This window comes from Piliocolobus tephrosceles, chromosome 10, assembly GCF_002776525.5.
Source record: "Piliocolobus tephrosceles isolate RC106 chromosome 10, ASM277652v3, whole genome shotgun sequence".
Classification (NCBI taxonomy): domain Eukaryota; kingdom Metazoa; phylum Chordata; class Mammalia; order Primates; family Cercopithecidae; genus Piliocolobus; species Piliocolobus tephrosceles.
In genome coordinates, this window is record NC_045443.1 from 2220593 (window position 1) to 2244532 (window position 23940).

The window sequence follows — 23940 nt, forward strand, 5'->3', positions numbered from 1 at the left end:
TCATTGTCAGTTCGGTGCTGTGACCGTGCTGGGCTACGTGAGAGCTCGTCTATACACGTGAACAGGAATCTGGCTGGGATAAAGGTGGGGGCCTGCGGAAGAAGCCTCTATTCTTTTTTGTTTGTTTGTTTGAGACAGAGTCTCGCTCTGTCGCCCGTGCTGGAGTGCCGTGGCACGATCTCAGCTCACTGCAAGCTCCGCCTCCCGGGTTGACGCCATTCTCCTGCCTCGGCCTCCTGAGTACCTGGGACTACAGGTGCAGCCACCGCGCCCGGCTAGTTTTTTGTATTTTTTAGTAGAGACGGGGTTTCATCGGGTTAGCCAGGATGGTCTCGATCTCCTGACCTCGTGATCCGCCCGTCTCGGCCTCCCAAAGTGCTGGGATTACAGGCTTGAGCCACCGCGCCCGGCCAATTCTTTTGGATCAGGAGAAGGAACAGCTGCCACTGGTGGTCTGACCTCACTATAGTGCCCAGTCTGCCTGAAGGAGGCCTTTCTCAGCCCAGAGCTTACAAAAAGCCGGGCAGATGCCACCAAAATACAACACTGGTCCCAGTGAAAGCCAGTCTTGCCTAAAAGGGATGCTTCCTTGTCTCTCCCTGTGCTTTCTTGTTTGGCTTCCATGGAAGTCTGTGTTGTGGAAGAACTTGGGTCTAATTGCTGCAGGCAGATGCCTGTGTTCTTTTAGCTGAGGCAGATGGGCAGGGGAGGAGGAGGTGGGGGTGGCTGTGAGGGAGGAGGTGACATTTGTAAATATGTCAAGGGACAATGCAGAATCAGTAGACACATTGGAACCTTTTAAGTGAGAAGATGAAATGATCTTTCACAAATGATGCACAGGGCTGTAAAGATAGTAGTGGGATTGTCAGGGTATTGATTCCTAACTATCTGGGGTTACAGTGCATGGAAATCAGCTGTAGGGAATAGTGAATATTTTCAAACTCTTCCTGTATAACATTTCACAAGAGCTGCTTACCATTTACAAAATTAGCTGTCACTTTTCCCCTTTTCATTATAAACAACAAAAGGGCCAGTAACAGACAGCATAAGGAGGAAAAAAGAGCTGTAAATGCCTTGGCCAGCCTTCTACCCAGCTCAGCGGTCTCCCAAAAGCCAAGCGTTGCATGAGCAACCGTGTCATTCCCTGGCTAGGTGTTTCTCCGGGGCCAACACACCCTGGGTGTACTCCCTAATGGACCCCCATTAGGGTGCAGCAAGCACTCAGCTCTTCAACTATAATTAGGCTAAGTCCAGGTCCCTCGTCACTACTCCAAACCCAGTTAACGAAGATGCCTTCCTAGGCCACGCCCTGGCTCTGTTTCTAGCTCCTTACCCCTTTATCCATCGGAACCTTCACGTCCATCGAGAGGGTACCTGTTTCCCTATTGATCATGGCTGTTCTCAGCTTCAGGAGGAAAGACAATGACATTAGTTCCTTGGCTCACAGGCGAGGGTGAAAGTATGGAGTTCTTCAGACCAGATTAGAGGTGATCCCCAGAAACACTTTTGGTTCTTCCCTTTGTCCTCTGAGAGAGATACCAGGAGGGAAGACGGACCTGACTCTAAGCTCTATCTAGCTCATAATTCCAGGCGTTCACCAAGATCCCACTCCCAAGTGGACTGATGCACTGGGCTACAGAGTGCCAAGTTGCTGGGACACAATGTCCTCTAGGATGAGATACCGCGATCAAAAGCCAGCCTAAAACATCACTAAAACTCAAACTCTGCAGCTTATACACATGATCTCATCCGGCCTCAGTAGTCCTTGTGATTCAAGAAGCTATTGTTATATTTTTATAGTTGTTAAAAGAATTGCTCATTTTAGGCATTGCTTGTGGCTTGATCTTGGAAAGGCTCTGGGATGGACCTGTTCTGTCTGACAGGAACAGAGTGACCTCAAAGCTCACAGCCACACAGCTAACCTATTTAGTTGGATGCAGAGCTAAACTAGCTTCCCTTCCCCCTATTTTCCCCACTCACAGATTCAGCCTGGTCTTCCCACTCCACTTCGGAGAGATCCACACTGTTGTAGTTAGGTTTGGGTTTTAGTTTCTTCCCCTCTCTGTACTGGAGTGGGCATGTTAGGAAGAAAAACATGCGGTTAGTGTACGACCTGGTCAAGTTTATCTCTTCTACAAAGCCTTTCAGGTATATTCATAAAAGCAAAGGATTCCTTAGAAATCAATCAATCCAGTAATTACTTAAGGTTATCTGGGCAAACTTCCACCTGATACAGAGCTCCCCTTATTGACACCTATGACAGAAGGTCTCATGGCCTCTGAGTGAATCTTCCCCATGGCAGGGAGCTCCCTATCTCATGGGTCAGCTTGTTGGAGCTTTGGACAGCCGTAATTGTTAGAAAGTTCCTCCTCATACAAAGCGGAAATCCATCTCCCTGTGACTCCACCCACTGATCTTCCTTCTTTCCCCTGGAGCTGCATAGAACGCGTGCCACCTGACAGCCCTTGGGATTTCCAAAGGTACTTGTCACGCCTAAGACTGCACTGCTCCAACTGAGTTTGCCCGGTGTGCAGATGCCTCAGCTCCCTCTGAATAGGCTCTACTTTGTCTTCAACGTCACTCTCAAAATGGAGATCCCGTGACAAAAGCCAACCTTCCAAATGGGGTCTGACCAGTGTGGCGTGGGCTGTGATCTGTGGACTAAGGCGTCAGGGGGCCTGACTGCTGCCTGACTACGGTTCTGCTGTCTTCCTGGCCAGCCACACAGACCTGGCAGTTCAGGCAGAGATTTCAGACGGTTCAGTCCCCTTGGTCTTCCTCATGGGACACAGCGTCAGATCCCTCTTCACAATCGTGTGCTTGGGCACTGAGTATTTCCCAGAGCTCTCCATGCATCCCTAATACATTTCGTCTTGCTAGTTTCAGCCCATTGTTTTAGAAGAATGCTTTCTGAATACTAATTTTCTCATTTAATGTATTAACCATACCTTCCAGACTCTATGGCATCTGCCTTCTGCATTTTCATCTTAGTGATAAAATATTTGAATGGGACGGAGACAAGGACAGATCAGTGTTTAATAAAGATCTCCCTTCAACTTGACATACAGCCATTAATCACATGCTGAGTGTCATTATTTTCTGGCCCTGACTTCTCTCTCTCTGAAGCCAAGACAGATGTCATCAAGTTATCTATGATTAGGTCTGCAGCACTTCCCAGGTTTAGTTTATTAACCCCAACCAAAAAAGGAAAGAGGATAGTTTATCACTGAGGTAAATTAAGGATTAATTAGCACATCTGCTTGGAGCCAAATGAGGCCCCCAGCAGATGCCTGGACAGCTCCGGTCCCCTATCACTGTGTATCTTGCTTCCGCCAGTTTTTTGTTTGCTTGCTTTTTTGGGGGAAGTATCGTGCTGATTTCTTGCCTGTTCAGGGGATCTGTAGGGTCCCCTTTCCCCTCTTTTACGCCTTTCCCATGCCTGGATCATGTTTCTTGATCTTATTAATGACCATACTCATCAAACAGCCCTGCCCTGCCATCTTTTACGTGGGATCTGTTTCCTTTGGGTGGGGCTTAACATTCCGTTGCCATCTCCTAAATCCTGACAAAGCCTGAAGATCATCTGTAGCTCCTCACTTGAAAACCACAATTCTACTCCTACATGGGGCACTGACGTAGAAAGATTTCAGTCCAATGGGATGGCTCTTTTCATTTATTACTGGGCATATCCTCCTTATTTTTTCTTTTTCAAACGTAACTATTGTTTTCCTGATAGTGCTTTCCTCAGATAACTTATTACATTGGCTTTACTACATCTTTTGTTGTGTCATCGTGTCCTGTGTGGCATTATTCCCTACTTGTTTCATTTGTGTAAGTCTGGTTTTCCTAATTAGAGTATAAGCCTCGGTTTATAGCGTTCTTCACAGCATCATGAGGTCAGGCACGAGGAGGTCCACACTGTCAATCAACTGGTTGAAACCTTATATTCATCTAGAGTACATAGATGGGGACAGGCAGTTTCTGATCAGTACCCCTCAATTCTACAAGTCAGTTCCAGAATCAGCATATTATTTCCCTAGTGAGTCATTTTGCTGGCACTGGGGCTGCCCCCCGCAGAACCCCTTGGTACAAGGGAGTGACGTGTTATGGGTTCAGATGCTTGCCCAGCAGGGCCTGAATTGAAAGACAGTGTGAACAGAGTGGCTTCCAGTGTGCCCCGATCTCTCTCTATTCAGAACCCTTAGAATTTGCCTTAAATAGTTAATTATTGCCTTTCAGATATTCAGTGTCTATTTGAACCAAGTGGAATGAATGGAGTGTGGCTTAGACTGACCTCTCCAAATGATACCTGGGCAGATGAGACCCTAAGTTCTCTGGAAGGTGCTCTGCTGTCTGTCTTCAGTTGCCATCTGTTATTCACCACAAGACTGGTAGAGGGCAAAGGGCTATGATTCTCCTAGAACTTTAGCTCCCTCCATCCCAACAATCACATCGAGAGCTGTGGTCATTATTGCTGCATAGTGCTTGAGTGCATGACTAGCTCCATAACCCTGAAGGCAGAGCTTTCAGATAAGACAATGCAACTTTCTTCCTCAGCCATCAGATGCTCAGTGGAACTCATGTGAAAATACCCCAGCCTCTGTGTCAGGGTGGAGAGGGCTGGGAGGGCCAGGATCACTGAGGAACGCATCCTAAGCTGTGCTGCTCAGGAGAGAGCTCCCTGCCATTTCTATGGTTAGCTCCTTGTTCACCCAACTTCACAGGCCCCCAGAGTTCTGAGAGACTCCAAGCAGATGTGACTAATGGCCCTGTGGGCTCTTCAGCCTCAAAACTGCACACTTCATTACGTGCTCTCTGGCCTACTCATCAGTCATTTCACATGGTTTTGCCTTGTCTCTTCTGATAGATTCCAAACAACTTGAAAACAGGGACCATGACTTGAATACATTTTTTTTTTCTCATATTACCCACTGGGTTCCTAAATGGAGCCCAATGTGTGTTTGTTGTTTTAATAGTTTTTGTGAATTACCCCCAAATCCCATACAGTAAGGATCCCAAGGCAAAGAAGGTCTATACCTACCAGGGGTCGGAGGTCAGGATGGGAGAGGATGTAGCCATTGTTGGTGTTCAGAAAGGCGTATCCGTGCACTCCAAGCTGCCAGAGTCCAGGGTGGAGGGGCATTAGGCCTGCTGTTTGTGCTGGGCATCTGGAGTTGGGCAGGGGTTTGGGGGCCACAGGACAGCCGAAGATGGCAGCTCACAGCAGTGAGGGTTTTCAATAGGAGCAGAACTGAGCCAGTGCCATGCTTCCATCCATTGACCGAGGAGTCCCTTCCAAACTTGACTGTTTATAGCAACCCTCATCATACATATTATCACCGACTTCTTTCCCACCACATGTCCGGGGTGCTTTGATGATGAAATCTCACTCACACTCACAGCAGGACTGTGTGGCGTGGAGGAGCAGATGGAGAAACTGAGACACGGGGCAGGGAAAGGACTTACTGAAGGCCACAGAGCAAGTCATAGTTCGTGGTGGGAAAGGGACCCAGGGGCACGCGTTGCTGCTCCCAAGCTCAGCACCTGCACTTGTTGGGCGGTGACGGAGAGGCCCCATCCCAGCTCCGGGCTTGGCTCGCCTGGAGAGAGGCTCCCGTCATGGGGGAGGGAGTTTGCTCCTGGGGAACCTGCGGTCCCCACGGGGAACAGACCCAGGCTCACCTTGTACCGGGGCGCCAGCTTCATCAGCTCTCTCAGGGCCACATCTGAGCCCACCACACCCAGGAGAATGCCATGGGATCGCTGGAAGGAAAGACACAAGGAATGGGGGAGACCCAGCTTCCCTGTTCACAAGGTTAGACTGGATCCCGGGCCTGTCCAGAGCTTGGAAGAGGAAGCCACTTAAGCTTTAAGTGGTTCTTCCTCTGCAATTCGATTCTAGGCTGGGAATAAAAATCTAGACTCTATCAGACGAGGTCCCAGGAGCAAAACCAGCTGCTAGGAAGATTAATACCCAGTATTAATATTTAAGTTGTAATATTTAAATGGAATCCAAAGTTAAATGAAATATTAATCTTCACGGCAGAGGGTGAAGTTATTGGGTTCTTAGGGACCATAATTCATGGGTGCTTTGAAGCATATGGGGCCTGAAACCCGGGGGGAAATGAAACATTTCCTGACCAGATGGAGGATGGAAGGCTCGAGAAATCCCCTCACCAGAGGCCTTTACAGACAAGTTAGAGTCCGTACAACCTGGCAGATTAAGCATGGCTTTGCAACCCGCCAGCCTTACACCCCCAAGGCAGGGGTCCCAACTGCAGAGCAGCCAAACAACTCCCAGCCAGCGAGCAGAGTCACTGGGGAAGCCGTAGAAAATCACAGACCCCCAGCCCACCTCCAACCAGGAGAGTTTGGGGTAGCTACTCTGGGACAGGCCTGGAAATCTGCATTCAAACCCTCCCAAGGTGGCTCAGAGGCACAGCCAAGTCAAAAATCACTGGTCTGAAGATGCCACTGCGGCCCCAGGTTCTAATCCCTGCTATAGCCTCTCTAGGAGCAGCCACTCACCGTTTCGTTCTTCTTGCTGAAGACTGGCATGGCCACAGTGGTGAGTAGCGTTAGGCTCTGAGCCTGCGAACTGAGGAGCTGTCAGGGAGGGGAGAACAGGGGTCAGAAGCTGTAGCCTAGGGCCACTGGTTTGCTGTACTCAGAGTACCCAGTGCAGAGAACCCACGGTCACTGCATCAATTATCCAGAGTCACCTTCCCACAGGAAGGAGGAAATCCCAAATGAGGGTTTCTCTGCAAAAGGAGAGTTGGCAGGAATGCTGGGGGCCAGAGGTGGACTGGAGGGGAGGACCAGGCTGCTGTCATTCAGCGGGGTCCTGAGCCCCATGACCCTGCCCCAAGCACATTCACTAAGCTCTCTTGTCTCAGGGAGGCCCAGGCCGAGTGTTGAGCTCGAACCCAGGAAACAGGCCTATCTGCGCCTGCCCAGAAATAGAGAGGCTTTGCACAGCACCAGCTTTCCAGAAACCTCTGATATGGACTCAAGGTTGCTACAGGTGAAAGGGAGGACATTGACCCAGAGCTACCCAGAAACACAAGCACACCCCAAGGAACCGCAGCGCAAGGGCAGGCCGTGGTGTAGCTGTAGCGGCCCTCGGGGCCGTCCCTAGCACATCGGTCAGACCCACATGGTCTCCACTCGCAACACCAGAGCCAGAACCCTTGCCAACCTCTAGATGGCTGTCCGCTCTGACTGCCTGGGCTCGCCGTGCCAGCTCCTCCAGTTATTTGAAAGGGGCTCTGCACATGTGCCCCACTTTATAACAAAGGTAGGATTCCGACAAGCATGTGGGAAGAGAGGTATCATAAGTCTGACCTTGGATGAGATCAACTAAAGGAGACTGCTGAGTTATGGAAGTCCACAGCTGACTTTCTTGGAGAAGGAAGCACATATTGGCCACCATGTCTCTTTTTCTCGCCTCATCTGAGTTTTCAATTTAGAGTTAGAAGTAAGGCTTTCTGAGAGTGAACCATGATGACATCTAATTGTTTTCTGAGCTTGGACACATCTCCATGGGCTACATGAGGTCTTTCCATTCTCCTTCTTGAGTTAGGAGTGCATGAAGCCAGCTTGTCCCTGGCTCCCAGGAAGCAGCTCCCAGGCTCTTGGAGGCCCCTGTGGCCTGCTCTCCCTAGGACATGTCTCAGCCTGGGCGGGGTCCATTCACAGCTGTCCCTGCACTCGTGTTTCTGGACACACTTGGGAGGGCAGACACCTGCCCTGGGCTCAGGGGAGTGACATCCTCCTCTCAGAGGGTTCCAAGGTGGGTCTGGGAGATCTGCAGGTCACTCTTAACTTCAGGGACTCCTAAGCCAGGGCCAGGAGAGGGAAGGAGGAAGACAGAGGAGATGTAGGGATTGGCTGCAGGGGGTGGTTCTCACTGAGGGACACCTCAGGAGACAGGTGTAAAAGGCACAGATGTAAAAGTGAAGATCAAACCGTGAACTGTGGCCTCGTCTGTGTGTGTGGAGGTAAGAGAGCGCCGGAAGGTCAGGCTGTCCATAGAATGCGAAGGACGTCCTAGCACCACCCGTCTGACATCAGTTACAGCACACAAGGAAGCCGGGGTTGCCTCTACCCACCTTCTGCCAAACTCACACCCAACACTCCAGGCCACCTTCAGCAGGTATGGCCTGAGGCCAGCTTCTCTCATCGGATTTCACAGTTCTGAAAGCCTTCGCTTTCCAGCTCCTGTGGCATGACCACAACACTCCCAGGCAAGGGAGGCCCACACAGAGCACCAGAGCCCTGGCCCCTCCTGCTGGGCTGGCTCCAGGCAGGCAGATGAATGCACAGGTGATGGAGAGGAAGCACAGGTGCCAGGGTTTACGGGAAGATAGCTCAAAGAAGATCCCCTCCTCCTGTCCTCCTTCTCCCCACCCACCTCTCTCTCATCGAACCTGGACACACAGGGCCCTACAAACACTCGGCCAAGGGAGGGAGAGCCCTGCCCAGAGGCAGCCAGCTCGTCCCTTCTCCGCAGCAGTCGGTGATGGTCGGATTACACGCGCTGGGCATGGCCTTGTTGGCTGAGCCCCTTTAAAGTAGATTAATGAGCTTGTCATCCCAAACTTGGCCAGATGGTTTATGTCTACTATTAACAGGTGGAGGTAAGCATGCCACTGCCTTCGGACATAGAGCAAGTCAGAAGAAAGCTGGCCGTTGCATTCCCAGCCTCCTTTGTCAGCATGGGGACTAAGTTCTGGCCAGTGAGAGGTGAGTTCTGGGTTCTGGCAAGAGTCCCTGCAAGTTTCCCTCACAGGGGCGAAGGCTCCTGCTGCCCCTTCCACAGCCTGATGCTTAAATGTGGTTTCATTTGACTCATGTTCCGCCAGCCTCCTGAGCACAAGGATGAGGGTCACATCCCTGGGACAGCAAAGGGGACGGCAGGGAGGAGCCTGGGCCCCTGACAACCAGAGAGCTTGTGGTCACCTCTGGGTTTTGTTTACCCAAGGCGGACATTCACTTCTATCTTATTTAAGCCACTCTTTTCGGGTCTCTCTAGAGCCCAGCCTGATACATCATCAATGAAGCAGGTGGCTGCCTATGTGATGGGGATTTGAGAAGTGGCAGAACTGTCTCCCTCCCCAGAAAGGTCCCATCTGGAGCTCTCCCTTTGATGTTCATTCTTTTGTGCAAGTCATTGCTGCCTGCAGTCCTTGGAAATGCAGGGGCCCAGGAAGGGAGAACCTGTGTTCCAGCTGTGGGACGGTGGATTCTTGGTCTGACCCCTTTCTCCCCCGGGTGGGTGGGAGACAGGGATGAAGAGGGAGGCGAGGACTGTGGGGGAGGAGGGAGGAACAACTTTGGAGCAGGGACCCTGTCCGTGGAGAGCACCCTGGGCAGGTCTGCTGGGGGTCTGGGGCAGCATATAGGCAGTGGCCCCATTAGTGGTCCAAGGGCTATCAGGAAAAGAGGAGGAAAAGCATGGAAAAGCGGCTTCATCCACTCCTTCTTAATGTTCCCTAAGGTGCTAGGCCCACCCCGCTCCTGATCCAGGAAGTCACTTCTTGCTCCCTGGGGTCCCTCACTCTGGGATCGGCTTCTCTAGCTGGGAGCTGCTGCCAGGCTCACCTTGCTGTCCATGTAGGCCTCTGTCCAGATGATGTCATGGTCGTGGTTGATGACCATGGGGCGGCTGAGCACGTGCAGGTATTCCATCACGTTCTCCTGGGTGTCTGCCAGCGTTGAGATCTGCGTGTAGTAGCCTGTGGTGGGGAGGGCCGCGTGGGTGTGGAAGGCAGGGCTGCCCCGGGAACTCCTCGTCAGGGCCTGCACCCTCCCCAGCTGCTGATGGCTCACAGCTGAATCCTCTCTGGAAACTGGTCCGGGGCGCAGGGAGCTGCTTCCCCACAGTTGTGTCCTTTACCCAGGGGCAACCGCAGGCCAGTGGGAGGCCAAGGCTCACCGTGCCTCACCCTGGAAGACCTCTGAGGGGCTCTCTGCCACCCAGAGCTCCGCGAAGGAGCAGCAGGGCCTGATGCAAGGGCATTGGGGGTCAGCGTCTCCCTCTCCCAGCCCCGCCCTCCCCACTTCCTCACAGGAGCATCTCTTGAGAGTGCCCCGTAAGCCTTCTTCTGTCATTCTTAGGTCTGTGTTCAGGGAACCCAATCAGAGGCAGAGATTTCTGCCTCTCCCCTCCTCCTTCTTCTGGTCCTTGTCCTTGCTTGGGTTGTGGGGTGGGTGTTACAGCCTCTTCCCCGGAGCCACGGTGACACTCCAAAGAGCAGATTGCGCAGAAAGCTGTGAATGGCCTCTCCGCTCTCCTGGCCCCCACCTCCCACCATGTTCATCCCCCTCACCAGCGAGATGCAGCGACTGTCTGCTCCCAGCAGGTCTCAGACCCTTTGAACACACTGTTCCCTCTGCCTGGAACACCCTTCCAGTTGCCCCACTGACTTGGAGAGTGCCTCCCCCATGGCCCCCCAGCACCCTGAATAGTCTGTGTCTCCACCATCAAAGCTCATTTCAGGCTGTATCGTGGGTGGCGGTTTACTCGTGTGTCTCCCTGCTGGACAATACCAAGAGGCAGACTGACCCTGAGTCCATCCTGATCCCTCTCGGTCCCCCGGTGCCTGGAAATCGTGCCAGGTGCATAGTGGATGCTCAGTGAATTTTTGTTGAATCAATGGGGGTCTGGTCAGAGATAGATGAGGATGATTCACACACAAAACATTATTCCAAAGAAAACAGTGACTCTCTGCTTTTTGTCTGGGAGCAGAACCAGTACCAGAGTCTATGGCTTAATTTGCCGACAGAAAGAATGGGAGCAGGATGGAGACAGAGCTGACATTGTCTCACCTTGCTTTTTCCAAATACGAAGGAGGGACTGAGGCTATTGTTCTTGACGTAATGCTGATCCTCTTAGGGGCCATGGGGAAGCGCACGCTCAGCACCTCCAGGGCTGGGTCACCCTGTGCCCCGTGCTCAGGCACAGGTGGGAAGGCACCTGCCAGCCCGGCACTCACCTTTGTTGTTGCATGCGATCCACTTCATGCGGTCAGCAAAAGACACTTCTCTCCCAATGAGGTAAGTGAAAACTCGGACCTAACCCACAAGACACAGATGCACTCAGCAGCAAAATTCCTGGCCGTAAGTAATGTTAACATGGTTTATGTGAGTCTTAGATGTTGGGCCGAGTGCTTATCAGTCTTCGGGTTCTCCAGTCTCACCCCCTGAGGCCTAGGCAGCAACACAACACAACTCACCCAGGGCCATGGGGGCTGCGGAGTAGGTGCAAGGCTGAGGTTTACAGCCTGGCAGTTGATTTTTTTTTTTTTTTTTTGAGGCGGAGTCTCGCTCTGTCGCCCAGGTTGTAGTGCAGTGGCGCAATCTCGGCTCACTGCAAGCTCTGCCTCCTGGGTTCATGCTATTCTCCTGTCTCAGCCTCCCGAGTAGCTGCGACTACAGGCACCTGCCACCACGCCCGGCTAATTTTTTGTATTTTTAGTAGAGACGGGGTTTCACCATGTTAGCCAGGATGGTCTCAATCTCCTGACCTCGTGATCCGCCCGCCCCAGCCTCCCAAAGTGCTAGGATTACAAGCGTGAGCCACCGCGCCTGGCCCAGCCTGGCAGTTCTGATGTCCCCAGACCATATTCTGGTCCTTCACCCCAAACCTCCTACATCAGGCCTCTGTGTCTCGGGTCGCCATAATTTTGGAACACCCAATTAAAATGTATCTGAAAGCAAGAATGGCTCTAATAGGAAAGCAGATTTGCATGGGGGCCATCCTTTTAGGGGCCCTGCTGGTGATCCTATCCATGGCAGTAGGAGAAGCTTTTTGTTCTCCCCGGACGCCCGTGGGAGGGTCACCTTACAGTCTGGCCAGTTATACTTCTCAAACACCGGCTCGTAGTCCTCCACGGCACCGTCACTGATCAGCATGACGGCCTGGTTGCAGAGGCTTCCTTGCTTGGCCTCTTGGAACTGTGTAGGGAAGAGCAGTGCCCGTGACCACAGGCCAAGCCTGCCTCCCCCACCTGCCCCTTCCTCCCAGTCCTTCCCTCCCAGGCCCATTATAGTGGGCACCTGCTTCAGGATCTGGAAGGCCTCTCTCAGGGCTTGGTCCACGACCCCCACACCTTTGACCATCAGCTCTTCCACCAGCAGTTTGAAATGCTGTCATGGGTGAGACATTAGAGGAGCATCAGGGGGTTGAGCGGGCCAGTGGAGCTTCATGTTTGGTGTTAATTTAGGAGGCTGTTTAGGGCCATCAGAGGACATGATTGCAGGGCCTGTGTCTCCATGATGCAGCTAAGTTCATGGACTGGTCCTCTATAATGGGTGTTTCTCAAGTGTCCCCAGGATAAACTGAGAGAGGGTGAATGACTTGGCACAAATCCATGGCCACTATTGGCGGGAGATGCCAAGTGTGAAGCTGAGTATGCGGGGAGGACAGTCCTGGGATGGAGGCAGGGTGACCTTGGCTCCCAGACCACAGCCCGCAGCCCCCAGCCCAGGAGTGCGCGCTTCACAGTAGAAAGTGTGGAGGTGCCCAGGGCGGAGGCCCGGCTTCAAGAGGAGCTCAAACCCCGACTCCCCCATCACAGAGGGAGGAATCTATGATGTGCAAAAGCTCTCCTTAAAAATTATTGCCATGTCCTCTCCTCCTTTGTCTTTTACCAGAGAAAAAGGACGATACTCAGTGGGTTTAAATTTGTCCTCCTTTCAGGGAAGCTTCTCATGAAAACTGACATAACGGAAAAGCCCAGGTGGGAGGCCAAAGGGGAAATGGAGACGTACATAATCCACAGGGTGAAAAACCTGTCCTGAGTAAGGAAGGTTCCCTTTGGTACGAGGTCTCTATCTGCTCACTGTTTGCTCTGATAAGTAGCAGCGTGTTTACAGGGCGGTTCTCTGGGTTGTTTGCATGGGTAACACGCTCTGCTCTCATTCCAGCTGCCATGGGAATAAGCAAAAGGGGCCACAGACACAGTCTGCAGAGACAATCGCCCACCATCCAGACACAAGCAGGGGCTTGTTAGTGTCAGGCCACAGTGGACACTCACCTCTCGATTGTCTCGGTCCGCCTGGACGAGGATCCCTTTAAAACAAGGCTCGATGTAATGGACATAGTCATTGTACTGCAGTCGCAGTGAGGCGAGGGGAGGTGGGGGGAGAATAAACAACATCAGTTTGCAAAGTCCAGGCCCAGCAAACACACTCACGCAGGTCACAGAGTGGTCAGGGACTGTGGGTCACCTTGGCACCTGTGTATGATTTCTAGAGGAAGTGAGAGCTATTCTAGAACAGGAAGGCACATTTACCGCGATGGGGCTGTGGGTCACCTTGGCACCTGTGTGTGATTTCTAGAGGAAGTGAGAGCTATTCTAGAACAGGAAGGCACATTCACCGCAATGATATTAACAAAGTCATTCTCCCCCAGGGTGTCCAAGATGGTGGTGATGGTGTGCTTGGCAATAGTCATCCTCAGCCCCTTCATGCTGCCACTCACGTCCACCAGAATCACTATGTCCTTGGGAGAAGTAGCAGCTTGAATGTACCTGCAGAAGAAAGAAAGGGACATGCCCAAGGTGGGAAAACCAAAGCCAGAACCAATACCTGACCAAGGGTCTGCAGTTATTTCTATTCAGATGCTGGCTCAAGCCCACCCAAAGTTCAGGGCAACCCATCTATGGCAGGTTTTACGTGTTCCATAACCACTCGACACAGTTCTGGAGCCGTCTGAAGCGGCAGTGGTTGGAGATGTGCCCACCTAACAGGCCAAGTCAAGCCCTGGAGGTAACCCTTGTCCCTTTTGAGTTAGAGCAACCAGGGTCCCTGAGGGGCTGACAGCAGAAAGGGAGAGAGCTGGGCTTCAGATTCTGCTACAGACTTGCCAAAAAAGGGGTGTTGAAGGAGAGGAGAACCTAACAAAAGGTTGATGTGGAGACAGCTCGGTGTCCCGGAAGGAGGTTTAGGTTGGGAAAGACACGTATGATCAGTCCTGCAGCAAGGCAGCTGCAGAGGGAAGGGAGGAATGCTGGCGCTCTTCCTGTTCTTGTGTCTGGTTAGAGTTCTATACACCCAAGGCCCTTGAGTAGTGGTTGGGGAGGGGGTGGGAGTGGAGGAGGATGAGGCAAAACCCAAAAGCTATGAGATAAACACCCGGGCTGCAGACCTTTCCCCTGTGAGCTCTTACCAGCCGCGGTTTCGGCAGTCAAAGGTAATGACTCCATTCTCATCAGGTGTCCATTTTATACCTGGGGGAAGGAAGACTTGTTCTTTTACTAGCTTGGTGAGGCTGCGCCAGATCCCCGGGCTGGGTGTGGAACCCCAGGATGGCCACAATCCCCAGGGCAGAACAGCTTTGGAGCTAGGGAACAGGGTGGGGACCACTGGGACATGCCCTGTAGACTGAGACAAGCTGGCAAGGAGACATCTACCAGCCAAACTGCCCAGATGCAGAGCTGGGGGTGATTTCACAGGTAGGCCTACATAGGTAGTGCATGGGACTCATTTGTGAGGCGAAACCTCATATCAAATAGTGGAAGGGGACGCTTTGGAGAAGTGTGACTTTTAACATCCATTACCATCCAGCAAATTGTGGACAAAATGTTGTCCACAACAACTGCTCTGACTTCTAACCCACTTGCCTCTAGGTGTTAAGCTCATTAGCACTCAAGATCCTTCCTGTTGGCTGGGATGGGAAAAATGATTTGGTTCTATGACTGCAGGCTCTTTGAGGTCAGGGATTCCTAGAACACAGCAGAGTATGTGCTTAATAAACGTCTGTTACCTGAATGAAAGGACAAATGAGTGGATATGAAAGATCTTGCGTTGACCCAGTAGCAGAATGCTGGTGTAGATTTTTATCCTATTCACCTAATAAAAAAATCTGTATAGATGCACAGAAAACACTGACATGATCCACAATAGAATCTCGAATTGAAAAGACTTTATGATTGGCAATAGTGGGTTTAAAGTAAGAAGAGTAAAAATAACAGGTAGAATTGCAATGTGTTGTGACTGGGATAGAAAAAATGACTGTAGCAATATCATGAATGTCTAGAAGCTCCAAAGGTCCTTCCTACTCCGCAGTGGTTAGACTTCAGATGACATACACCCTTTGAGGCATTGCTGGCCTTTCAAAGGCAGAAGAGGTTTTCAGAGACCATGCTCTTCAAAACCAAACCAATGAGAACACAGCCCCAGGGGTGAGGCGTAAGTGTGAGGTCAGCTAGCACCCAAAGCCTTGAAGGTGGGAAGCAGAGCCATGGGAGTGTGGTGTGATGGGAGCTTGAGTACCACTGGTCTGACCTAGTCTTGCAGCCCGTCATGGGAGGTGGGGCTTTCCTGAAGCCGCATTCTTATAGTCACATAGTAGTGGGGAATTGGATCCTTAGAACAGTGATGAGGAGGAGAAGCTGAGTCTGAGATTACTGACTCTTAACCAAAACCTTCAAAGAGGACTTTGGAGGTCCTGGATAAGGGTACCCTCAAGTCCAAGTGGAAACAGAAGCAAATTTTCTTGTGGATTCCCGACTCAGACTCACTGGACTCCAAAGATGACAAGCAGCATGGCCTCACAAGCAAAGATTGCCAAATACATACAGAGCAGACCCCTATTCGTGGGAAGCAGCAGACTCAAGAGCTACCTTAAGAGCTGGATATAGCTTCTCAAGAATTACAGATGTTGGAATGGCCAAGTACCAAACACAAACTAGGTAGGTATGAGAACAACACACAATACAAAGAACATGCAAGAAATGACCAGGAATGAAGAAACAGCTTTGCAAATATGAAGCTTTCAGAGATGAAAAAATGTATAGGTTGAAACAAATAACTTAAATGGATAATGCTTTATTCACGGGTAAAAAGAAAATGCCTACATTTGTGGATGTATCTAGAGTTCTACTGAGGCTGGAATGAGAAGGTTTAATACACATCTGATTGGAGTCACAGAAAGAGAAAAGGGAGAGCATGGAGGAAAGGTGATGGTTAAAGAGATGATATTGGCAAATATTCTAGAACTGATTAAAAATGCAATTCTACAGATCCAGGAAGCACAGTGTATCCCAAACAGGATGAATAAAAAGATAGCCACATATAGACATACAGTAGTGGAACTGCAGAACTTCAAAGGCAAATAAATAAATAAATAAACAAACACCACAAAGGTAGCCAGAAAGCCCACAACACCTACAAAGGAAGAGCAGTTAAACTGATAGATTTTCCCAACATCAAAGAAAGCCAGAAGACAGTGCATAAACAGTTTTAAGATGTTGAGCGAATAGAATTATTAATTTAGAATTGCATTGTCAGCAAAACTATCATTCAAGAATGAGGATAAAAGGAAACATTTGTAGATAAACACAATCTGAAGCAGTCTGTACTGAAGGCCCCACTGTAAAGGAACTTCTGGAGGATTTACTTTAAGAAGAAGGAGAATGATCTGGGAAAAACATCCTGACATGCGTGAGGGAATGGTGAAGAAATAAAATGGTAAATAAGTCATTAATTCCAAGTAAACGTTGTTTATATCAAATAACAGTACTCGTGTGTCTGATTTATGGGGATGAAAAATTTGAAATATTGACAATAGAATGGAAGTCTAGAAGAAAGAGATGGAAGCACAAAAGTTCTAAAGGCCTTTGCTGACTGAGAGGAGAGTAAAAATATTATTTAATTTTAATTTTTTTATTTTTAGAGATGGGATCCTGCTATATTGCCCAGGATGGTCCTGAGTTCCTAGGCAAGGGAACCTCCCGCCTCAGCCTCCCAAGTAACTGGAACTATAGGTGCAAACCAGGTTCCCAGCTTAATTTTAAAATGTTATTGTATTAAATATGCCTGATAAGATTTCAGGGGTAATGACTGAAAGAATAAAAAGAAGGGGACAAGTTCTAAACTGCTAGATAGAAAAAAGTTATATTAGGGACATTTATTATTTAAATGTTAAGTACTTAAATAGGAAAAAAGAAGAAAAAGCAAATACAAAAACACCAGGACAAGTAAAAAATTTTAAAAATAAGATAATAGGCTTCAAGATAGCTGACTAGAGGCATCTGGTGCTTTCCTCCTCTACAAAGAAGGACAAAAATAGCAGGTAGAGAATCACACTTTGAATAGATCATCCAAGAGAGAACACTGGAATTCAACAGAGAGTGACAGGAAACACCTAAAGCAAGGAAGAAGACGGAAGCAAGTCACCCTGCTTGGTCAGGATTGGCTGGGAGCCTCTCCAGGCTCCTCAGTGCAATGAAAGGATAAGTGAGAGACCCCCAGAAGTCCTCATTCCCACCATGGATTCCTGCAATCCTAGCCACAGGAGAGCCTCTAGACTCTTGCAGGCCTTATGACTAACATAGGGAGCTGCTTGGCGCCTGGGTGAGGGCACTGCTCCAGAGAGGGAGCTCACACTGGATCTCATATGCTCCCAGAGCGCTAAGCAGCAGAAGAGAATACAGAAAAGCAATGCAAAGACATAAAAAACTCAGGATATGAATGAGAAATTTGCTAAGAAGATAGATATACTTACAAAGAACCAAACAGAAATTCTGAAGCTGAAGAATTCATTGAATGAAATACAAAATACATTTGTAAATGTTAACAATAGACTAACTCAAGCGGAAGAAAGAATTTCGGAACTTGAAGACAGGTCTTTTGAAATAACTCAGACAAAAATTTTCTTTAAAAAAAGAATAAACAAAGCCTATGTGACATATAGGACATCATTAAGTGGCCAAATGTTCACATTTTTGGTGTCCCATAAGGCAAAAGAAACAAAAGGATAGAAAGCCTATTTAACAAAATACTAGCTGGAAACTTTCCAAGTCTAGCAAGAGATTACGACATCAGGATACCAGAAGCTCATAGATCCCCAAACAGATAAAATTCAAAAAGGTCTTCTTCACAGTACCTTGCAGTCAAACTGTAAAAAGTTAAGGACAAAGAAAGAATTCTAAAAACATCAAGGGAAAATTGTCTAGTTACTTACAAGACAACGTCCATGAGACTAGCAGTGGATTTCTCAGCAGAAACCTTACAGATCAGGAGAGAATGAGACGATATATTCAAATTTCTTGGAAAAGGAAAAAAACTATTAGTCAAGGATACTATAACCAGCAAAGTTGTCCCTCATAAAAAAAGGAGAAATACAGTATTTCCAAGATAAACAAAAGCTGAGGAAATTCATCACCACTAGACCTGCTCTACAAGAAATTCTTGAGTTGTCCTGAAAAAGAAAGGACAATATCTACCATCATGAAAACACATGAAAATATAAAATTCACTGGCAGAGCAAACACAAATAAGGAAGAGAAAGGACTCAAATATTACCTCTACAGAAAACTACCAAACCACAATGATAAACAATAAGAGAAAAAGAAAGAAACAGAGGATATACAAAATAGCCAGAAATCAATTAATACAATGACAGGAATAGCTGTAACATATTGATAATAACCTTGAATGTAAACAGATTAAACTTTCCATTTAAAAAGTATAGACTGGCTGAATGGTTTAAAAAACTATGAACCGACTATATGCTGCCTACAAGAAACTCATCTCACCTGTAAAGACATATACAGAATGAAATGGAAGAAAAAAGATATTCCACGCAAAGAGAAATCAAAAGCAAACAGGAGTAGCTATACTTATATCAGATAAAACAAACTTTAAGTCAAAAACAGATAGAGAAAAAATAGATAAAGAAGGTCATTATACAATGACAAAGGGATCAAGTTAGCAAGAGTATATAGCAATTCTAAACCTATATGCACCCAACACTGGAACACCCAGATATATGTGGCAAATATTATTAGATCTAAAGGGAGAGACAGACTCCAATACAATAATAGTTGGAACATCAACACCCCACTCTCAGCATTATGTAGATAATTTAGACAGAAAATTAACCAAAAAAATTGGATTTAAACTGCACATTTGACTTAATGGACTTAGGCATTTATAGAACATTTTATCTGACAGCCACAAAATGCACATTATTCTAACCAGCACATGAAACATTCTCTAGGACAGATTGTATATTAGGACACAAAACAAGCCTCAGTAAATTAATCCCGGCACTTTGGGAGGCTGAGGTAGGTGGATCACGAGGTCAGGAGCTCAAGATCAGCCTGACCAAGATGGTGAAACCCCGTGTCTACTAAAAATAAAAAAAAAAATTAGCTGGGCGTGGTTGTGGGTGCCTGTAATCCCAGCTACTTGGGAGGCTGAGGCAGAGAATTACTTAAACGCAGGAGGCGGAGGATGCAGTGCAGAGATCACACCACCGCACTCTGCCTGGGTGACAGAGCAAAACTTCATCTCAAAAATAAAATAATAATTGAAATCATTTTCAGTATCTTCTCAGACTATAACAGAATAAAACTAGAAATCAATAACAAGAGAAATTTTAGAAACCATTCAAATACATGAAAATTAAGCAACATGCCCTTGAATGACCAATGGGTCAAGGAAGAAATTAGGGAGGAAATTAAAAAATTACTTGAAACAAATGAAAATTGAAAAACAATATACCAAAACTTATGGGATATAGTAAAAGCAGTATAAAGAGGACAGTTTGTAGCAGTAAGTGCTTACATCAAAAGGTAGAAAGATTTCTAATAATGTAATAATGCACCTCAAGGAAATACAAAAGCAAGAACAAACCAAACCTAAAATTAGTGAATGGAAAAAAATAATAAATAACAGAACAGAAACAAACAAAATAGAGACTAAAAAATTACAAAGGGTCAACAAAATGAAAAGTTGATTTTTAAAAAAGATAAAATCAATAAACTGCTAGCTAGACTAACCAAGAACAAAGAGAGAGGACCCAAATGAACAAAAATCAGAAATGGAAAGAGGATACATTATAATGAATACCACAGAACTAGAGACCAATTATAAGCAACTATACACTAAGACAAACTGTAAAACCTAGAGGAAATGGATAAATTCCTGGACACATACAAGCTACCAAGATTGAATTGGAATACATAGAAAACCTGAACAGACCAATAACACATGATAAAATTGAACCAGTAATAAAAAGCCTTCCAACAAAGGAAAATCTAGGACCCGATAGACTCACTGCCAAAGTGTACCAAACTATCAAAGAACTAAAACCAATTATCCTCAAGTTATTCCAAAATATTGAAGAGGATGGAATTCTCCCTAACTCATGCTGTAAGGCCAGCATTACTCTAGTATCAAAACCAGGTAAAGACATAACAACAACAAAAGAAAACTACAGGCCAGTATCTCTGATGACCATAGATGCAAAAAAATCCTCAATAAAATACTAGGAAGCCAAATAGCCAAATCAAAAATATAATATGCCATGATCAAGTGGTATTTATACCAGGGATGCAAGGATGGTTCAACATACGCAAATCAATAAAAGTAATATATCACATCAAAAGAATGATAGACAATAACCATATAATCATCTTCATAGATGAAGAAAAATCATTTGATAAAATTCAGCATTGCTTCATGATTAGAAACTCGCAGCAAACTAGGCACAGAAGGAAAATACCTCAACATAATAAAGGCCTTATATGACAAACCCACAGGTAACATCATACTGAATGGGGAAAAGCTGAAAGCCTTTACTTTAAGAGCTGGAACAAAACAAAGATGCCCACTTTCACCACTCCTATTCAACATAACATTGGAAGTCCTAGCCAGAGCAATCAGGCAAAAGAAAGAAATAAAAAGCATCCAAATTGGAAAAGAGGAAGTCAAACTATTCTTCTTTGCAGATGACATAATCTTGTATCTAGGAAAACCTAAAGACTCCACCAAAAAAACTCTTAGATCTGATAAATACATTCGGTACAGTTACAGGATATAAAATCAACATACAAAAATCAGTAGTGTTTCTATATACCAATAATGAACTAGCTGAGAAAGAAAACAAGAAGGCAATCTCATTTACAGTAACTAACAAAAAAGTACCCAGAAATAAATTTAACCAAGAAGGTGAAAGACCTGCATAAGGAAAGCTACAAAACTGATGAAAAAAATTGAAAAGGATACAAATTAAAATATTTTATGTTTATGGACTGGGATAATTAATATCATTAAAATGACCATACTGCCCAAAGCAATCTACAGATTTAATGCAATTGTTATCAAAATACCAATGCCATTTTTTCACAAGAGTAGAAAAAAAAAATCACAAAATTCATATGAAACTGAAAAAAAAAAAAAAAAGCCAGAATAGCTAAAGCAATCCTGAGTAAAAACAAAAACATAAACAAAAACAAAAAACAAAGCTGGAGGCATCACACTGCCTGACTTTCAAAGTATGTTTCAAAGCTATAGTAACCCAAACAGCATGATATTGGTATAAAAACAGACATAAAGACCAATGAAACAGAATAGAGGACCCAGAAATAAACCCATAAATTTACAGTCAGCTAATTTTCTTTTTAAAAATTAATTACTTAATTAGTTTTTAGTGGTAGGGTCTTGCTCTGCCACCCAGGCTGGAGTGCAATGGTGTGCAAGACTCACTGCAGTCTTGAACTTCTGGGCTCAAGCAACCCTCCCACCTCAGCCTTCCAAATAGCTAGGACGATAGCCGTGCGCCACCACACCTGGCTACATTTTTAAATTTTTTGTAGAGATAAGGGTCTCACTATGTTGCCCAGGCTGGCCTCAAACTCATGGCCTCACATGATCCTCCCACCTTGATCTCCTAAAGTGATGAGATTGCAAGTGTGAGCCACCATGCCTGACCTCAAGCCAGCTAATTTTCAACAAAGGCACCAAGAACATACAGTAAGAAAAGAACAATCTGTTCAATAAATGGTGCTGGGAAAACTGGATTTCCATATGCAGAAGAATAAAACTGGATCCCTACCTCTCATGATTTATAAAAATCAACTCAAAATGGATTAAAAACTTAAATGCAAATCCCCAAGCTATAAAGCTACTAGAAGAAAACGTAGGGGAAATACTTAAGAACATTGGTCTCTACAGAAATTTTATGGATAAGACCTCAAAAGCACAGGCAACAAAAAACAAAATAAACAAATGGAACTCTATTAAGCTAAAAAGCTTCTGCACAGCAAAGGAAACAATTTACAATGAAGAGACAACCTGTTGAATGAGGATAATTATTTGAAATATTTGAAAATATTTACAAACTATTCATCTGACAAGGGACTAATATCCAGACTATCTAAGAAACTCAAACATCTCAACAGTAAAAACAAAACAAAACAAATAATCCCATTGAAATGTGGGCAAAGGGCATGAATAGACATTTCTCAAAAGAAAACATACAAATGACCAATAGATATATGAAAAAATGCTCAATATCACGAAGCATCAGGGAAATGCAAATCAATACTACAAAGATATATCATCTCATCCCAGTTAGAATAGCTATTAAACACACACACACACAAACACACACACACACACACAACAGATGCTAGCAAAGATGCAGAGAAAAAGAAACTCATATGCCATTGGTGGGAATGTAAATTAGTACAGCCACTATGGAAAACAATACGGTGATTTCTCAAAAAACTAAAAATAGAACTACCATGTGATGCCATGACCTAGAATTTATCCAAAGGGAAAATAATCTGTTTATCAAAGGTATACCTGCACTTGCATGTTTATCACAGCACTATTCACAATAGCAAAGATACAAAGTCAACGTAAGTGTCCATCAAAACATGAATAAATAAAGGAGATGTGGTATATACACACAATGGAATATTTGGCCATAAAAAATGAAATGCCATTTGCAGCAACATGGATGAACTGGGGGTTGTTATGTTAAGTGAAACAAGCCAGGCACAGAAGGATGAACATTGGGCCGGGAGTAGTGGCTCTTGCCTGTAATCCAAGCACTTTGGAAGCCTGAAGCAGGAGGATCACTTGAGGCCAGGAGTTCAAGACAAGCACTACGTGTTCTCATTCACATGTGGGAGCTAAAAAAGTTGATCTTATGGGGGTAGAGAGTAGAATGACAAATACCAGAGTCTGGGAAATGTGCGTGGTGGGTGGATGGAGGAGGAATAAAGAGAGGAAGGTTAGTGGGCACAAACATACAATTAGATAGAAGGAATGAGCTCTAATATTTGATAGCAGAGTAGGGTGACTATAGTTAGCAATGTATTGTATATTTCACAATAGTTAGAAGAGAGGACTTGAAATGTTCCCAACACATAGAAATGATAAATACTTCAGGTGATGGACACCCCCAAATACCCTGACTTGATCATTACACATTCTATGCATATAACAAAATATTACATGTTCCCCATCAATATGTACAGGTATTGTGTATCAGTAAAAATAAGATGATAGCATATTCAAATATACCAATGTTCACAATAAATGTAAATATGCTTAACTTGCTAACTAGTAAAAGAGATTGCCAGTTTGGATAAAAATATAAAAGCTATAAACTATTTTCAACAGATATGGCTGAAATGACAGAAAGTTTGAAAATAAAGGGATAAAGGAAAAAGTATATATCAGGTAAATATCAACCATGAGCATGCTGGTGTCACTCTATGACTATCAGACAAAAGACACATTAAAATAAAAAGTATTGTAGGAGATCATAAGGATCAAGCAAATATAAAATCAGCAAAGATATAGAAAATTTAAGCAATACAATTAACAAGCTTGATCTAATGGCATGTATAGAAGTTTTCATCCAACAATGAGAGTACACATTTTCTTCTCAAGCACATATGGAATATTGACAAAACTTGATGTCATACTAGGCCGTTAAAATAAATTTAAATTAATTTCCCTTATATGCGCCAAATTCTTAGACCACAAAGCAATTGAGCTAAAAATTTAGAATAAAAAGGTAAATATAAATATTTATCTACATTTCCATATTTGTAAATTTAAAAACACACTTTAAAATAACTGAAATATTGAAGAAATCGCAGATAAATTTCAAAATATTTAGAAGCAAAT

At 45.8% G+C, this 23940-nt stretch overlaps 1 protein-coding gene across 1 annotated transcript in view; it reads right to left on the bottom strand.

The window, feature by feature from the left end:
• Positions 1-23940, bottom strand: part of CACNA2D4 (calcium voltage-gated channel auxiliary subunit alpha2delta 4) — a 126874-nt gene that overhangs the window by 79427 nt on the left and 23507 nt on the right. The window contains exons 7-18 of the mRNA XM_026447804.1: positions 14174-14234; positions 13385-13535; positions 13041-13115; positions 12061-12150; positions 11845-11958; positions 10998-11076; positions 9604-9737; positions 6529-6606; positions 5683-5763; positions 5042-5116; positions 1981-2067; positions 1334-1405 (exon numbers count right to left, since the gene is read on the bottom strand). Of these exons, the coding sequence (XP_026303589.1) occupies positions 1334-1405; positions 1981-2067; positions 5042-5116; positions 5683-5763; positions 6529-6606; positions 9604-9737; positions 10998-11076; positions 11845-11958; positions 12061-12150; positions 13041-13115; positions 13385-13535; positions 14174-14234 (1097 nt within the window). The remainder of the gene's footprint in view (positions 1-1333; positions 1406-1980; positions 2068-5041; positions 5117-5682; positions 5764-6528; positions 6607-9603; positions 9738-10997; positions 11077-11844; positions 11959-12060; positions 12151-13040; positions 13116-13384; positions 13536-14173; positions 14235-23940) is intronic.